Source organism: Euphorbia lathyris, chromosome 3, assembly GCF_963576675.1.
Source record: "Euphorbia lathyris chromosome 3, ddEupLath1.1, whole genome shotgun sequence".
NCBI lineage: Eukaryota > Viridiplantae > Streptophyta > Magnoliopsida > Malpighiales > Euphorbiaceae > Euphorbia > Euphorbia lathyris.
Genome location: NC_088912.1, coordinates 79,712,090 through 79,730,890, shown reverse-complemented (window position 1 = coordinate 79,730,890; position 18,801 = coordinate 79,712,090). Strand labels below are relative to the sequence as shown.

Below are 18,801 nucleotides of genomic sequence, written 5' to 3'. Positions count from 1 at the left end.
GGACACATTTTACTCGTGGCTGTTTATCTAAGTTGATTCAAGTATAAAAAAGAATCAAAGGTACTCTATGAGAGGATCATCATCACCCGACTCATCATTGTGCAAATGCTCATAATCAGAGGAATGGAATTAACCCGGTTCAGAGAACTCATCATCAAGCTCATTATCGAAAGGAGGGTAAAGATTAACCCAGAACTAGAGTATGGATATAGTTTAAACGGTGATAGCCCTATTCTTCAGCAAGCTGCACTCTTGCTCTAGTAAAAAGGCCGGATCCTCTAATAACTTCCTCTTAGACTCCTCAGCATTGAGAAACCACTACTGAAAAGATCGGGAATTAAAAAACTCTTCATCCAACACTCATGTGAGTGACTCTCATGATGCAAATCCTCCTCCCGCCTCTGGACTTTCTCCTTCATTGAAGAATGAGCAGCCTTCCACCTAGGAGTTCGGGGAGATTTGGGAAGGACAAAGGGTGAATTCCACCAGAATATCTCCACATGTTGGGTATAAATACCCAAGTAACCTCGTTGGCTAAACCCTACTCAATAGTCTGGGGAATGAGCATGAATCACCAGTGGAAAAATGTTCGTTAGTGATGCCTCAATAGCGACGCCTCTTGTAATGCACGTTGTTAATGACCATCAATTATGACGATCCTTGTAATGAAACTGTCAAAAACCACGCTCATATGCACCGTGTGTCACTATTGATGGGTCAATATCGATACTCATTACAAATGTACGTTGCAGATTCATTCTTGAAAGTTCATTCAAATCCTCCTTCATCAACTTATCAGGAAATAACAAGTTCAACGCTTCTCGAAGCCAATGCTTTCTCATAAAGAACGATAAATTAGACTCAGGGGGACACTTGATATCATGCAAATATAACTTTGCCAAGTAGAACCGCAGAAGCTTGAACATACTCTCAAAAGAGTATTTAGGCTCACTCCCTCCTATCAACATGAGACATGTGGCCCATCACGGGCTAAACTTTAATTTTATAGTAATTTATTTTCTATCCTATTATACTTTAAATTTTAATTACTTATTATTTAAGAAATGATATACTTTGAATAGTTATATGAAGTGACTTTTATGCAATTCCATTTCTTTTCTCTTTAAGATTATTCATTTGGATTGTTTTTTCTTTCTTTCCATATGGATATAACAACATCATATTAATTTGCATAAATTAGTACAAAAACTAATTAATTAATGTAATACATGGGATCAGGAAGCTTGAAGGTTCGGTTGCCATTATTAGTCCCCAAAAGATCACTCCATTGGTCACCAATGTTGCCTATTATTCTATATCCCTTTTTCTCAAGCTTTGCTCTTTCATTTGATTTATACATAACTGCTGTCTTTCCTGTATAAGATGATGCCCTGCAATTGCGATCACATATCCATTATTTGGTTAAGGAATTGAAATATATTTATATTATATGATTGGAATTGGTAATCGTAATTAATTACTTGAGTATGAGCTTCTCCCATTTACGGTATCCAGCATTTTTGAGATTAGTAGAAGTAATCGATTTTTTATCTACACTTCTTCCTGTTAAAAATACTATCTTAATTCCGAGAGACACCAGTTTCTTGTACAGGTATAAGGATTCCGGCAATGCTGGACCCTTCCCTTTCCCAACCCATTGGTTGAACAATCTGGGGTTGTACGGCTTTGCTCTGTAAATAAATACATTAGTTTGTTAGCCGTTACATTTAATATCATTTCTATCAGCTATATTATATTATGGAGGTTACCTGCTATTAAACGATCATGTTGTTTAATGGTAAAAGCATCCGTAGTAATATTAGTAAAGTGCAAAGTTTAAAGTTCCTAATGTTCAATTTTGAAATTCTGAAGCCATAGTAAAATTAAGAGCAACTATGGCTGTAATTTACTCCTAAAATGGTTTCAAGATTTTCGAGGAAGAGTAAATTTAAACCAATTAATGTACAAAATATCACACTTCCAATCACAATATTTGTCAAATGTACACAATTGAAACCTCAATATTAGGACTATACATAAGATATCGCAAATGTTTGTCAATTTATAAGATTCAAAGATAAAAATGATATTAGAATTGAAATATGTGGTGCCTATATATTTAGTGGTTAACATCACAATCCTATGATGTGTTACTTTTTCTCAGAGAGTGATATCATACAAAATGATAACTGTGTATCTGAACATTTTTGTTAAATCTTTTCCGTATTGACATGTAAAATAAAATAAGGTTTAGAGAGGAACCGAAATATGACGAACCGGTTTTGATATCTAAATGAGTCGAGTGTTTATGAAGAATTGAAGAATATGTACTAATTACGTGATAATAGTTAACGTGACTATATATATATATATATATGGTATTCAAATCCTTGGTTAATTAGAATTTCATTTGACTTAAGATTTCCTTTTCCCCATTAGAAGTCTGTCTTGTCATAGAAGTTTTTTTATCATACGAAGTTGTTATTCTGATTCCAAAGCCTGTGATATCATTTTTTGCGTTATATACCTCCGCGTTTTGACTTGTAAATTCTTTAATATTTCAATGGAGACGATATTGTAAGCATATTACGTAGGAATGGAGTGTCAGTATTTAAGTGGGTATAAATGAGTGTAGTCCAGAACCATTGATTGAGAATGGAACAAAAAAGTCAAGTTAGTGGTCCATATTGTCCGGAATATGTCTACTTTCATTAAACAAAAAAACACACACACTTACACTTGGACGATAATAATTGGATAAAACTTAGTATTTGTCAAAACGCAAATCCTAAAGTGGTAAGATATATGTAATACATAAACCCATCAAGTAACCAAATAAAGATATACCAATGCAATCAAATACTCATCCAAATAAATAATATGTTTAAACCATTATTAGCTAGGCTACTAAAAATGTTTTTTTTTTTTTAACACAGAGGAAACTTTTATTTAGATTAGAAATGTGTTTAAAAAAAGATTATTGTTAAATGTGATATTGCAATCCACCTTGAAATTAAAAATTACAAAATAAATGGAATAACATGTATCAACTAGGGTTGAGGCCATCCGTATTGTTCGAGGCTCAGAGCCAAAAGCCAATTTAGATGGAAGTTTTATATGCACGCTGGGACTCAAACTTGATATCTAACTTAAACAGTTTGAAACTTTTTTTTTTTTTTTTTGATAATAAACAGTTTGAGACTTTTAATCATTCTAACTTGATATATATTAGTAATTTGTTTTTTTTTTTCAGTTTTATCGTAATCAAAAGTTCAATTTTGCTCTATGGAATAGTTTTATCCAAATTAATTTACATTGATATTGATTTTCATATAGATAATGGGGTAAATGTTACTAAATAATAATTATAGTGTAAACACCTAACATTTTTTTATTGTATTAGCTAGGGTTGTGCATTTTTCGGAAAAATTCATTTGATTTTCCGGTTCGATTTTTTGACACTTCGGTTCGGTATCGATTTATAATTTTAGATTTATTTTGGTATTCAGTTTGGTTAAAAAAAAAAGGTTAAAAAACATAATCTAACCGTACCAAATTACCCATATTCTATATTTATGTATACATATACATATTTGATTTTACAAATTTAATTTTTTATTTTTCTCAGAAATAATAATTCAATATAGATATATTTTGAAAATATTATTTTTTTTAACTAAATTTGATTTATTCGATTTAAAACCGAACCAGATATTTCTTCATATTGTTTATTATTTCAATATGATGCCAACTATTTTGATAGTTTTGGTATTTTTTTTTTTTTTTTAAGGGGATCGATTTTGAACCGATCCACACAAACAATGGTTTAAATTTAGACAATAAAGAAGTAGATAAAGAAATGAAAATAAAAACGTACCCAAATCCATGGTGAGCAAAGTAAGGTAAATTAGAGAGTGAAGTTTCATCAATATCAAAAACCCAAATATCCTTGCCGTCTCCGGCCAGTTGGAGGGTCTTAGCATAAGCCAGAGCTTCGTCCGCGACCGCTTTGGAGTCTTTCCGGTACTGTTGGCCTAACATGTAATTTCCTACGTAGGCTTCACATGTTTGAGGAACTGTTATCCATTTGACAATATTGTTGGTTTCAACGCCAAGTCGCCAGCTCAGGCAAGATATGCCCGGAACAGGGTGGCCGGCTCCGCCTGATTGTGGCCGGAGAAGGTGGATTTGGTGGGTGCCATGGCAAGTCGATAATAATATGATTGTTGATAAGAAAAAGAGTTGAAGCAATGCCATGAGATATGATATGATATATGATGGTTAATTACATTGTGAATGCAAACTTAATTTTCTAGGCTTTTTATAGGGCCTTATTCTTCTTTTCTGACCTTATATTTCATTATAAATTACTCGTGTGCCTTTATTTTTTATTTTCTTTTTTCCATAGAGGAGATGCTGGACCTATGCCTATCATAGATTTTAGGGAAAAGTAATAGTAATAAGAAAAAACACTTATGTTTTCATTGTGTTGGTACAAAAATAAAAAATTTATTTTTATGTTTATATAAATAAAAAGATCACATTAAATTTTAAATAAAGTTTCATAGAAAACTGCTCACATCCTGTGTGAGTTTTTTTTTTTATTAAAAGTGGGGAACAAAGAAAAAAGATCCAGAGATTCCAATAAGGTTGGTATCATCTAAGCATCCAAACCCAAATCCGAATATTTTAAAAGATAGAAAAAGTTACAAAAAGTTAATAGAGAGAAAGAAACAACCCACAAACTAAGCAAATCGATACAAGGCTCGGCCGTTAAAATTGTCCCACAGAAAGCTAGAACAAAAAAATCGGAAAAGAGTCCCACCACATAGCATCAGAGCAAGTCCTACCAAAGTTTGCGAGGGCATCAGCAACCCGATTCCCTTCGCGGTAGACATGCGAAACCTCAAAATGCATTCCAAAAAACATACGTTGACACTCGATCCAATCCTGACGTAATTCCCAAGGAACCGTGATACCCATATCACGAATAAGAGCAACAAATTAACTTCGCTCCACCTGACATGTGGAGAAAGGCCTGAACTTTCTATCCAAAATGAGCTAATTCACTTGATGTGTAACAGCCATAAAAAGAAGCCACATGACGTGTGGTTTAGAATTCCAGCAAACCACTCATGCATGGTTCGGCGGTATAACACGACCGAGACGCACCAATAAGAACTGAACCGAATCAAAGGTTCACACTTGAAAGTATGCAACCTCATCTACATATGTGTACAACAACCCACTACCCATTAACCCAATAAAATATGAAAGAGTGGACTCAAATGTCAAACATGGGGAATGAATTGAGAAAAAGTCGGATGAATACAAGCAGTGAGTGAAAGCTACGAAAAAAATGAGGGTAGAGGGCAATATTCAGCCAACAAAAGATTCCAAAAAACTATAAATAGACCCCAAAACATCATTCCAAACCCCAACTAATTAATCCGTAGTTCAAAATTCGGTCTTTTATTAGCAACTCGTTTTCAAGTCTTTTATATTCAATTATCAATCCCGAATCCAAAACTCACTAATTCTTTAGTTAAATTAAAAGTTCACTGAAATCCCTCTTTGTCCAGTTTTATTAATTTCTATCCATTGCTTTTACATCCCTTAAAAGTGCAGTGAAGTCCTCTATTGATAAATTTATTGTTTAGAAAGCTGTAAATAATTAGTTAAATATTACTATTTGCAAATAAAAAATCAGAATCCAAAATGTGAGTTATATAAATGGTGATGCATGGTTTATAATTAAGATTTATCACCTCTTTATCCTAAATAAGATCTAGTGTGAAGATTACATAATTGAAATAAGGGATAATTACTAATCTAGCCCAATGAAGAACTCCACTTTACATATCTAACTCACCTTCCTTTCATTTTACCAAATTAGACAAATAAACCCATTTTGGACAAAACTACCCTTATTTTAGTTTGAAGGTTCATCTCCTACCTCCCGCTCCTTCCACTTCCACTTTCTCACCTGACCTTTCCCATTCAACTTCATTGTGGTTCATCTTCTTCATTTTCAGTTCGTTTCAACTGCATTTTACGTTTTGAACTCATCACTATATATAATCCGGGTTGTTCTTCTCTACATTTTCATTTTCATTTTCTCCTACCTCGACATTTTCATCTCTGGTTTCTTTCTTCCCTGCGAAGCGCGACTGTGATGGCAAGAAAACGGAAGGCGACGGCGACGGCGGCGACGGCAAGCGAAGAGGAAGGACGGACAAAGCATAAGGTAAGCATGCATCATCTTCTTCCCTGTTACCGCCATTAATGGATTAAATGCGCTCGAATGCGCTCGTATGTTAACTGTATGTAGATATGGTCGCATTTGTTACCTAAATGCACTCAAATGCGACAAGGTATAATAGGCGAACATAGTGTCGCATTTGTTACCTAAATGCGACACATGCGACGAGCCATTCCATTAAACTGTCGCATTTATTACCTAAATGCGCTCAAATGCGACATTATACACCATGAAACATTGTCGCATTTGAGCGCATTCACAGACGAATGCGACATGATTGTAAGCCTTATACATAGAATATGTCAGTTTTGTTAGAGAATTTAATGTGTGTATGTTTAAAATTGTTACAGCATGATCCCAGTGAATCTAAAAAGAGAAAACATAGTTCCATTTTCAAATATCCCAAGGCGGTTAATTCGGATGCTCAAGTAACAGTCAGGTTTAATATGGATTCTGGGGTCATGATAAAGAAGTATTTGAGTGAAAAGCAGCTAGAAATGTATAGGAAAACATGTTTTGGTCAATATTTGGATATGAAAGTTGCTAGTTTCTCTGCTGGAATAGTGCATCATGTCCTATCACGGGAGATTAAACATAAAGAAAGTAAACACAGGGAGATGTGGTTCAGGGTGAGGGGAGTTGATATGCGGTTTGGAGATTGGGAGTTTGGCCTGATAAGTGGTTTAAGGTTTGGGGTAAACATTGGGGAATTCATGGAAAGAATGTATGAATTAGAGATGCCGCATAGGTTGCGAAATAAGTACTTCAAGAAATACGAGACAATAACGACAATTCACTTCTTTGAAGTTTTGAAAAGTGTACAATGGAAGAAGAAGGATGCGACCGACCGATTTAACCAAGATGTTGTGATGATTGCCATGTTGTACTTTGTGCATGGCAATGTATTGGATAATGCTAACGAGAGACATGCAAAGGATTGGGTTTTGGATCTTGCAGATTATCCAAGCCTGTTTAATAAGTTTCCATGGGGGACGTTGGCTTGGGAGAAGACGTATAGGTTCTTGGACTGGGCCATTAGCAAAAGACTGAAGCAATTAGAGGCAAATGCAGCGGAAAATAGGAAACGTGTGCCATATCAACTTATTGGATTTGCACACGTATTCCAAGTATGATTTGTGTATAATTTGTGTATGATTTGTCTATATATGTTTAGTGTTTGAATGCGCCCAATTTCCATCTGTGTAGCATTTATAATGGAATGCGCTCAAATGCGACATGATTGAGTTATAACCGTGTCGCAGTCGAGCGCATTGAAAATGGAATGCGACATGATTAGGTTATAAACCGTGTCGCATTCGAGCGCATTGAAATTAGAATGCGACATGATTAGGTTATAACCATGTCGCATTCGAGCGCATTCAAATGGAATGCGACAATGTTATAATTCTTATCAATGAATACCTCTTATTTGCAGACTTGGATTATTGAGTTGTGGAATGTGACTCATGCATATTACACAATGAGAAGTGGCAGCCCACTTCCACGCTTGTTTAGATGGTCCCAGAGAATAGTCCCCTCAAACAAAGCAATCAAAGAAACGTTTTCTGTAAGTGGAATGAGATTCGTGTGTTTCTCTTTACTTTGTATTTGTTTACCAATACATTGCTATTTTTTTTTCAATGTAAGGTTGCTGATCCTCCAGACGCGTGTCTTGTGGTTGAGGATAGAGAGAAAGAGTTCGATTGGTACACGTATTTGGTGGACCATGTTGAAGGACGGGAAGTTGATATAAATGCTATATTTGCCCCAATAATGAAAGGTAAGGAGAAGGTTGAAGCTGAGGAAGAGGAAGGTGATGGGGAGGAGCTGAGGAAGAGGAAGGTGATGGGGAGGAGGAAAGTGATGAGGAGGAAGGTGATGAGGAGGAAGGTGATGAGGAGGAAGGTGATGAAGAGGAGGGTGATGATGGAGGTGATGGAGGTGATGATGAAGAGGGTGGTGAGGAAGGGGATGAAGTTGATAGATATATCATTGCATCACGGTCACAAACGACCGAGATAAAAACAACTTCAAAAAGTTCTAACGGATGTGCTTGAGAGGCATCATACGTGGTGCAAGGGACAATTTAGTAAGATCGACAGTAGGTTAGACAACCTAGATGAACGGGTATCATTGATTGAGGGAGATATAAAAGAATTAAAGGCGATGGGTCGACCCAATGCTAATGTGGAGAATGAGGAGGCTGAGGCCAGTAAAATTCGGGAGGAGCCAGTGGTCGAAGAGGGGCGGATGAAAGATGGAAAGGAACAAGAGGCAGGTATGGTTCAAGAGGAGCCGATGAAAGATGGAAAGGAACAAGAGGCAGATATGGTTCAAGATGAGGAGGTTCAGAATGTTATTGTGGTACCAGACGATTCTGTGCAGGAGGAAGTTGCGCAATTAGATGAGGTTGTCCATCTTGATGATTCTGTGCCTGAGGAAGTGACACCAAAGTTGCAGTAAGAGGTATAAGTTGGTTGAATTTATACATATCGTATCTCTGTGTCGCATTCTGTAGTGGAATGCGCTTGAATGCGACAAGATTTTGCACTATGGCTTGTCGCATTAGAGCGCATTCATCTCCAATGCGACAAGATGTTGCACTATGGCTTATCACATTAGAGCGCATTCATCTCCAATGCGACAAGATGTTGCACTATGGCTTGTCGCATTAGAGCGCATTCATCTCCAATGTGACAAGATGTTGCACTATGGCTTGTCGCATTAGAGCGCATTCATCTCCAATGCGACAAGATGTTGAATTACAGCTTTCACGTATGAATTATTCATTACCATGTTTTTGTAGGTGGTTGATCCAAAAGAAGATAAAGGTCGAGGGACCGGAAAAGATGAAGTTAAGGAAAATACTCGAGGAGGTATAGTTCCAACCCGAGGTGGAGGCACAGTTAGAGGTAAAGGAGCAGGACGTGGAAAAGGAGTAGGACGTGGAACAAAAGTAGTACGTGGAAAAGGTAAACGGGTTGCTAAGGTTAGCAAGTATTTGAATTCGCCGTGGACCGATCCATTAAAGTACACCGATCCAGTAGCATTATATGGTGGCCATATCAAGTCCGGATTTGAGGAAAGACCAGTCATTTGTAATGTTGATGATCAGCGCCACCGAATAGATGCATGTTTGATAGAAGAGCTAGAATCGTGGATCAACGGGCCTGAATCAACTCAGGGAATACGTTTGAAAGGTTTAGAAATATACAGTTTGGATGCAAAAATTTTCAATACACTTCGGGATGTGGGGATGTATATCTGGAATGAGGTAACCTTAATCTTATATCATATTCATTTGTAAGTATGTGACTTTTACTGTATTAAATGTTTGCATAATCTTATTATAGCATATCAATGGTTGGCTGTATTTACTTAGACGACAGTCAGTACAAACTGATGTGGCTGCAGAATGGACCACTGTTGATACTGACTTTGTTGGATGTATGTGCCAAGCCATGTTTGTGAATGGGTTCAATGAACCGGGGTGGGATAGTGAAGACTATTTCGTACGAAGAGTAAAAGGTGATGCAGATAATTTTGTACGCCCTTGGCACACAGTGAAGAGAGTGTTTATTCCGATAAATTACAAGCAAGAGCACTGGATCCTAGGAGTGTTCGAGTTGGGGAATATGCACTTATATATATATGACAGTTTTGTATCAAACATGTCGGAGCAACCTTTGGATGCGGTTCTCCAAACACCCTTGCAAGTCATTGTTAGAGTAATGGAATTGAGTGGCTATTTCGTAGATGGACGGGAAAATGTGCGACGGATGATCACTTGGAGCAGAGTTACAGGGGTGCCACAACAAATGTCCGGCTCAAATGACTGTGGCGTTTGGACTTGCATAAACGCACAATTCTTAAGTGGATTACATGATCTCCCGCATGACGACTCTTATGTATATCCATACAATTCTACGGATGGCGCTTTCTTTCGTTTACGACTTACGGTTGAGTTGTTTTATGGACGTTTGTTAGACTTCAAATGATATTGTACTCTGATTCATGATGTTGTTATATATGTAATATTTATGCACAATTTGTTATAAACCCTGTCGCATTTGAAAGGAATGCGCTCAAATGCGACGTCAAGTATTCACAATGAATTTCCTGAGTCGCATTTGAGCGCATTCAACGCACAAATGCGACTAGGATTCTTCTAAACCCTGTCGCATTTGAATGGAATGCGCTCAAATGCGACGCGAAGTATTCACAATGAATTTCCTGAGTCGCATTTGAGCGCATTCAACGCACAAATGCGACTAGGATTCTTATAAACCCTATCGCATTTGAGTGGAATGCGCTCAAATGCGACGTGAAGTATTCACAATTTGTACAAGATAACAAGATAAAGTATTATACAATATAAATTTGTTTGTCCCCAATAGAATCATACAAGCACATGATAAAGACAAATGATCATAAATGCTTCGAGGTAGTAGTGTTAGAACAACTTGCTGAACTTGAGATTACACTAGGAAGCCGACTAGTGTTTGGAAGCATGGATGGACAATTCAAACGATTATGACCGATGCTTCCGCATCTGCTACACCTTGTGCGAATTACATCTTCACCCACAGATGGCCTTCTTTTTTGACCTTTTGGTCGACCAGCAGACCGTCCCTCCTTCTTAGGAGGAAGCACTTTCATAGGATTCTCGTTCACTTTCCATTCTGATTGATGACCAAGTGGATATATCGACTCACCCCATGCCAACTTAACTGACTCGTTGGTGTAGTAGCGATGTACCCACCTATAGGCGTTATCCATCCTATGTTTGGAAGCAATTTTGCATACGTGTTCACATGGAAATTGTGCTAGTTGCCATTTCCTGCACGTACATGTTCCTGCATTTAAATCAACAAGTCCCCCCTTAACCCGATCACCGATTTGAAAGGTGTGATTATCCACAGGGAAATATGAACAACGTATCGCTGTCTCTACATGCTTTATCATCCTTTCTTCCGGCTTCCTTGCCAAATAGCCCACACGTTCTTCTGCAGAAACATATTAATCTCGTAAATAATTACGTATGTCTAAATAAAATAAAATAAAATAGAATACACGTTTATAACCTGCTTCTGTACGTCTCTCGTAAAACCATTTTTGTAGTGTCATGCGTATGAACTCAACCAACATTGTGATTGGTAGACGTCTAGCCTCCACCATTAACGCGTTGAATGATTCTGCCACATTCGTCGTGATAATGTTATATCGACGACCACAGAAGAATGCACGAGACCATTTCTCTTTTCCAGCTTGCAGTAAATATTCGGCAGCACCGGAATGTAGTGAACGAAGTGTTGCAAAGGATTCCTCAAAATCAGATACCCGATAGGATTTTGCACATTTCCAAAATGCCTCATCTATCTTACGAATTCCACGAAATTTGGCCTTAACATTTTGTTGCAGATGACGTGCGCACGCCCCGTGAACAGCATTAGGAAAAACCAAACTAACTGCATGTATAATGCTTTGGTTCCGATACGATATAATGGCTAGATCTTCAACATCATTCAGACACTCTTTCAGTTTGTTGAAAAACCAGAGCCATGATTCATTACTTTCTTTCGGTCCAACTCCAAATGCAACAGGAAAGATCATTTTGTTCGCATCAACACCAACTGCAATGTATAATATGCCGGGATATTTACCTTTTAGAAACGTTCCATCAACGGCAATGACAAGTCGAATATGTAGTTTAAAACCTCTCAATGATGCACCCATAGCCATAAAGAAAAATCTAAATTGATCATCATCGTCTGTCTCGATATGTGTCACGGTACCCGGATTTGTACTTTTCAACATCTCACAGTAGTCCGGCAACAACATGAACGATTCCTCCGGGGAACCACTTTGTGCTTCCAATGCCCAGTGTCTTGCTCTGCAAGCTTGCATATAAGAAAGATTGACGGAAAAATCTCGTTCAAAATCAAAAACAATATCCTTTGGTCGATGCACCCGATTTTCCAAATCAAACCTGCTTCGGAGTAGTATCCCTGCAACACGTTTCCCCGCTTGCCTATGGTGCGGACATATCTGATCTCTCCCACAAGCATGCATGTCCATACCATCTATTCTTGAAAGCCTGAACAAATTGGAACCTGGAATGACGATCCCTCTAGCCCTCCAATTGCATTTGCCCACATCCTTACATTTCACCTCAAACAAAGAGTTGTTTGATTTGTAAACCTTCCATTCAAACTTATTTTCAATTGCATATTTTCCAAGTGAATCTTGCAATTCAACTTTGTTTGAAAATATATCATTGACCCTCAAAGCAGTACCTCTGTTTGATTGTTTAGGTGCAATCATATTCACGGGCGCATCGCATGGCTTTGGACACCATCGAAATGGATCAGTCATCCTTTTCATTCTATCTTCATCGCCATCCTCATATGGGATACGTTGGACGTATTTAGATTGCTTAACTGTTTCGTGAACACTTTTAACAGGAATTTCATTCTGAGTGGTATCTTCATTCTCCACATTATCACCATTATCGTAACAATAATCATTATCATAATGCTCATCATAATGATCGTGATTATCATTATTCATATAATCATCGATGCCATTTCCACAATCGTTGTCATCCTTACCATGTATAGGAGCATCCAGTTCGATGGTGGGATCATTACTTACTACTTCCGTTGGTTTGCTTTGACCAACATGTCCATCCTTGTTAGGTCGCAATGTTGAAGCTTGTATTGTTCGCATGTTTAGAGTAGCATACAATGGAATCAAATCGGTCGGATTCATTCGGCAGTACTCTATGAATCCCATGACATCTCCATCGTCATCAATATCTGCTATCCCACCACGCAGTTTATTTGGACCATATGTCGCCTGCATTGACATTTGGAGATCATACGAGGTTGAGTCAACGCAGAGTGCACCATAAACTTTTTCTTTCAACTTTTGCAAGTCAATATCTATTGGCAAAACCAACAACTTCGCTTTACCACCCACGTATGTCATCACTTTTCCTTCTGTAGTCCACTGTCCGTTCCAAGATAAAAAAACACGTACACCTCTCTTTGGTTGACATACTTCTACATTTAGTAAAATGGACACGTGATCAAAACATAATAAAGCCAATTCATATGTAAATGAAGCTCAAATGCGACATGATATACCAAAATGCGACTCAAATGCGACAAGCTATACCAAAATGTGACTGCCAAATGCGACATGGTACATCAAATGCGACCGCCAAATGCGACCGCAAATGCGACATGGATATGAATGCGACAAGCTATATATTAGTCCTTGTCGCATTTTATTATCTGTGTCGCATTTGACCACCGAATGCGACAGATCGGGAGACAATAGCGGAATCGGAAAATGTCAAGATTCAAACAAATGTATTCGAAAACCAACTGTGTATTTCTAGTAATATGTATGAAAAATGAGGGAATGGTACTTACATGAACTTGAATGGGGCATGTATATCTTTAGATCTTGGGTTGAGTTGATAAATTTTTCTGTGAGAATGTGAAAGTAAATGAAAGGAAAAGAGGAGATGGTTGTTATATGAGAATAAGGGTAGTTTTGTCCAAAATGGGTTTATTTGTCTAATTTGGTAAAATGAAAGGAAGGTGGGTTAGATATGTAAAGTGTGGTTCTTTATTGGACTAGATTAGTAATTATCCCTTGAAATAATTGGGATTAAATGAGTCAGCACCCTGTAATATTTGACATACCGTAGCGATAGAATCAGAGAGGGCCCCCTCCAATATGGAAAAATGCAGAATCCACGTTACGTCTGTAAGCTGAAGTTAAGCCCATTATGTGCAATTGTGCATTATCCAATCACCATTCAGACAACCATTATCAATCAATAGGATCAATTCCACAATCTCCTTAATTCATTTATCAATTCATACTTTACCTATACTATATGTACCGGTTTTATCAAAAAAAAAAAAAAAAAACTATATGTACCGGTAGCCCCGTTTTAAATTTTTTTTTTGGGATCTTATGCTAAATAAAAAAATGGATATCATTAAAAAAAAAAATTAATACTTTTATATAATTTATAATGTTTTATAAAATGAAATACTAAAATACTTTTACCTTGAATTTTAGCATTATAAATATAATAAAATAATTAAATTAGATATTGTATAATAACAATAAAAAAAAATTGGGTTCCTTAAGACTCTTATTTGGGAAGGTTTAGAGGGGTTAATAAGGATTGATAGAAATCCTTATTTGGGAGGGGGAAGAGTTAGTAAGGTTTCTATAAACTCATGTTTGGAACACAAAAAAAAATAGAAAGGTAAGGGTTTGGAGAGGTTTTGAAGAGTTTTTTTTAAGAAATTCCATCTAATTTTCAACTCTCCAATTTGGTGGGTTTAGAAGGGTTGGAAATTACCCTTCCTTCCCTTTCCTTACCTTTCCCTACCCTTTTCTACATTTCCTTTATTAACCCTTCCATACACTTCATCCAATCAAGCCCTTAGAGCGTTAATTTTCTGGATAAATTAACATTCAATTAATTTTTCACATAATAATTAATAATAATTATTTATTTAGATTTGTATAATAAAAAAATTTGGCCTCTTAAATTTAGACCCTGTGCGGGAGAGCTCCTTGTATACCCTTCTCCTACTCCCCTGTGTACCGAGTTCAATTCCCACAACCTCAATTTATTTTAGAAATTGTTTATTTATTTAAATTTTATTTTTCAATAATTATAAAACTATGTTACCATTATTAATTAATTTATTTATTTTCATAACACTTTTGATCTCATTTTTATTATGTCTTTTCCATTAAAAAAATAATTTCTTATTTTTGAGACTCAAATTTCTAAATTAAATTGTAAAATTTTAAAGCTAAAAATAAAAAAAATGTAAAAATGTTATAATTTTTTAGAAACTTGCATTGAACTAATAAAAAAAATTAAATATATCACATTACGCGTTAGGCTTGTCCAAAATTTAAAATTCTAAATCCAAATTTCTAATTTTTTTAGGTCTGTTAGGTCTCTTTAGATCCAAATTTCTAATTTTTTTAGGTCTCCTAGATCTCCTTAAATCACTTTTTTTACATGGTCAGACCTCCATAAATCTATATTTTTTACATGTTAGAACTATTAAACGAAATCTAGGTTAATTTTGAGAAATTGTACATTAATACTTAAAATTGATTTTGACCATTCAAATTATAACACGCATATATACAAAAAAAAAAAAACAAACGCACGTGTAAAATCGCCCCCCCCCCCCCCAAATAATCCAGTATTCGCCACTGTTTATTATCCTACATATATATCATCCATCCAAAGTGATTCATTGCTTACAACTTTTATATACTTTAAAGGTTTTAACACCTTTGTAGCCCCTTAACTTGTTTTTTTTCCCACTTTATCCCATCAATTTAGGGGACAATTCATTAGTCCTACTTTATGCTCCTGATGTGCTTACATGACGTTACGTGCACATTCCAAAAACACATTTTGCATCCATTTCACTACGCTTTCTACACTGATATAAAACCATACATTTATTGCTTTGAAACGAACATATAAGAGTTATATGTGGTGAATGAAGGGGCTAATAGAATGTACAATCTGAGTTGATCAATGTCATGTAGGCACATAAAAGACATGGAATATTACATTTATTAAGTTGATGGAGCTAATAAGTTGTTCCGTAAGTTAAGATAACAAATTGAAAAACTGACCAGTTGAGAAGCTACAAAGATATTAAGCCTACTTTCAAAGAATACATGTTAAAATAGTTTGTACACATAAGTTTTATTCCCAATTAAATTTATAACTAAAATAAGTTTGCATATTTATGTTTTTAAGGTGGAAATTTCCCTTCACCTGTGGAGACCCACGCGGACGGATGGGATAAAAAGAAATCCTCAAAACTTTTAATGAGGATTTTTCGGATTCACCTCACAAGTGTTGATGGCGGAACGAAGAATGTATCATCACTCCCACCCGTACAATGTCTCTCCTATCCAATACTTTGAAGCTTACAGTTTTAAAACACGTCAATATATATTAAAAATGCATCTTATATTAGTAAGTCTCAGTTACTCTCGCTATCTCTCTCCATAACTGATATGAGAATTGTTATCACATGAAGTAGCTTTTTACTCATATCTATTACTCTACTTCGTTGGCTCCAAAATTGGGTGGTTACACTAATAGCCCACAAAGTAGGTTTTTTTTCTTTTTTTTTTTTTTTTGCGGACCAAAACCTACGCCTTTTACCCATGAGTTGCTTTTATTCCAAACCAAAGAATCATACTTTAAATATCCAACACCCTTCATGTTTTTCTTTACAAACCGTTGACCAGGCCACTAATGTTTTATGCGGCTAGTGTCAAGATCCAATTCATCCATAATTAGGGCTGTAATCGAGTCGAGCCGAGCCGAGCTTTGGTCTGTTCAAGCTCGGCTCGTTATAAAATTAACGAGCTCGAGCTCAAACCGAGCTTGCTATAAAATTAACGAGCCGAGCCCGAACCGAGCTTTGGCTTGCTGAACGAGCTTGAGCCGAGCTTCGAGTTTGTTTCGAGCCCAAAATCCTCTTTTGGACTTGGTTCATTAAGAAAATTATCTAACCATGAATTGTTTGTGAGTAAATTGTTAACTATATTTGTCAAGTTTGCTCGCAAATAACTCTTTAATTATGTACATAAACAAGCTCACAAAGAAAGTTCGTGAATAAATAAACAAAATGCTTACAAATAGTTCGTCTATTACTCATTTATTATGTTTGTGAACGAACTCATCTAATAGCAAATGAAATAATATTAAGTTTAGATATTTATGAACTAACATAAAACTATATAATTTTCTACAAAACTAAACTTTATTCATAAATGTTCTAATCGAGCTTTCGAGCCGAGTTTTGGTGTGCTCAAGCTTGGCTCGTTTACAAACCGAGTCAGTAAATCTTGTTCACGAGCGGCTCGTTTACAAATTGAGCCGAGTCGAACCGAGCTTTTATCGAACCGATTACCGAGCCGCTCATGAGCGGCTCTGTTCATTTACAGCCCTATCCATAATGAAAGTTTCTTTTATATTTTTGAAAGAATCTGTAATGAAAGTTATTATCGGTTATATATATGGATTCGAACCTGGCATCTCTCATTTGTACTTCACATTGCTTACCACTAAGCCATTTACTTTTCTTATGTATATTGTCACGCGCTGTTTAATATACCAGTGCCTTTTAGCTTCTATTGTTTAATATTTGACGCATGCATTTATTAATATCGATTAAATATGCAAAATAATGAATTATTAATAGAAAAAAAATAAATTTGCATAATATGAATTATTAATAGAAAAATAATGCATATAATAATGAATTACTAATAGAAAAAAATCCAAGAATATGCTCTAATTTCTTATTTATTTTATTCCTTTATATTTTTGTAATTTATGTTATATAAGAAAATATATTTTTTAAAACATACGTTAGAACATATATTTTAACTTTTAAAACACGAACTATGAAGTTTAGAACGTACATCATATTTTTTAGAACATACGTTATGTTTTTTTAGAACATGCGTTATGTTTTTTCGAACATGAGTTATAAATTATATTATAGAACAAATGAAAAAACGATCCAGATATCTACTGATTTTTTTAGAACATTATATTTAATTTTTGGAACACAAACTATATATTTTTTAAAACAAACGTTAGAACATATATTTTAACTTTTAAAACACGAACTATGAAGTTTAGAACGTACGACATATTTTTTAGAACATACGTTATGTTTTTTTAGAACATGCGTTATGTTTTTTCGAACATGAGTTATAAATTATATTATAGAACAAATGAAAAAACGATTCAGATATTTACCGATTTTTTTTAGAACATTATACTTAATTTTTGGAACAGAAACTATATATTTTTTTAAAACAAACTTTAGAACATATATGTTAACTTTTAAAACACGAACTATGAATTTTAGAACGTACGACATATTTTTTAGAACATACGTTATGTTTTTTAGAACATGTGTTATGTTTTTTAGAACATGAGTTATAAATTATATTATAGAACAAAGAAAAAACGATCGAGATATCTACTAATTTTTTGGAACATTATACTTAATTTTTGGAACACAAAATATAAACTTTAGAACATACGTTATGTTTTTTAGAACATACGGTATGTTATTTAGAATACGTGTTATAAATTATATTATAGAACAAATGCAAAAATGGTACATATATTTATTATTTTTTTAAAACACTATATTTAATTTTTAGAACACAAATTATAAAGTTTAAAACATATGTAACAATATTTAGAACATCGTCCTTAATATTTTAAAATATAAATTACAAAAATATAGAGGAATTAAATAAATAAGAAATTAGAGTATGTTCTTGGATTTTTTTTCTATTAATAATTCATTATTATGCACATTTCTTTTTTTTCTATTAATAATTTATTATTATGCATATTTAATCGATATTAATAAGTGCATGAAATCAAATATTAAACAATAGAAGCTAAAAGGAACTGGTATATTAAACAG

At 35.1% G+C, this 18,801-nt stretch overlaps 1 protein-coding gene across 1 annotated transcript; it reads right to left on the bottom strand.

Annotated features, from left to right (window-relative positions):
• Window positions 1-1,111: 1,111 nt before the first annotated feature.
• On the bottom strand, window positions 1,112-4,279 carry LOC136224163 (stem 28 kDa glycoprotein-like). The gene is made up of 3 exons (XM_066012426.1): window positions 3,878-4,279; window positions 1,482-1,691; window positions 1,112-1,391 (listed from the first exon to the last, which is right to left on the bottom strand). Exons 1-3 carry the CDS (start codon window positions 4,255-4,257, stop codon window positions 1,214-1,216), a joined length of 768 nt encoding a protein of 255 aa, XP_065868498.1. The 5' UTR covers window positions 4,258-4,279; the 3' UTR covers window positions 1,112-1,213.
• Window positions 4,280-18,801: the final 14,522 nt, after the last annotated feature.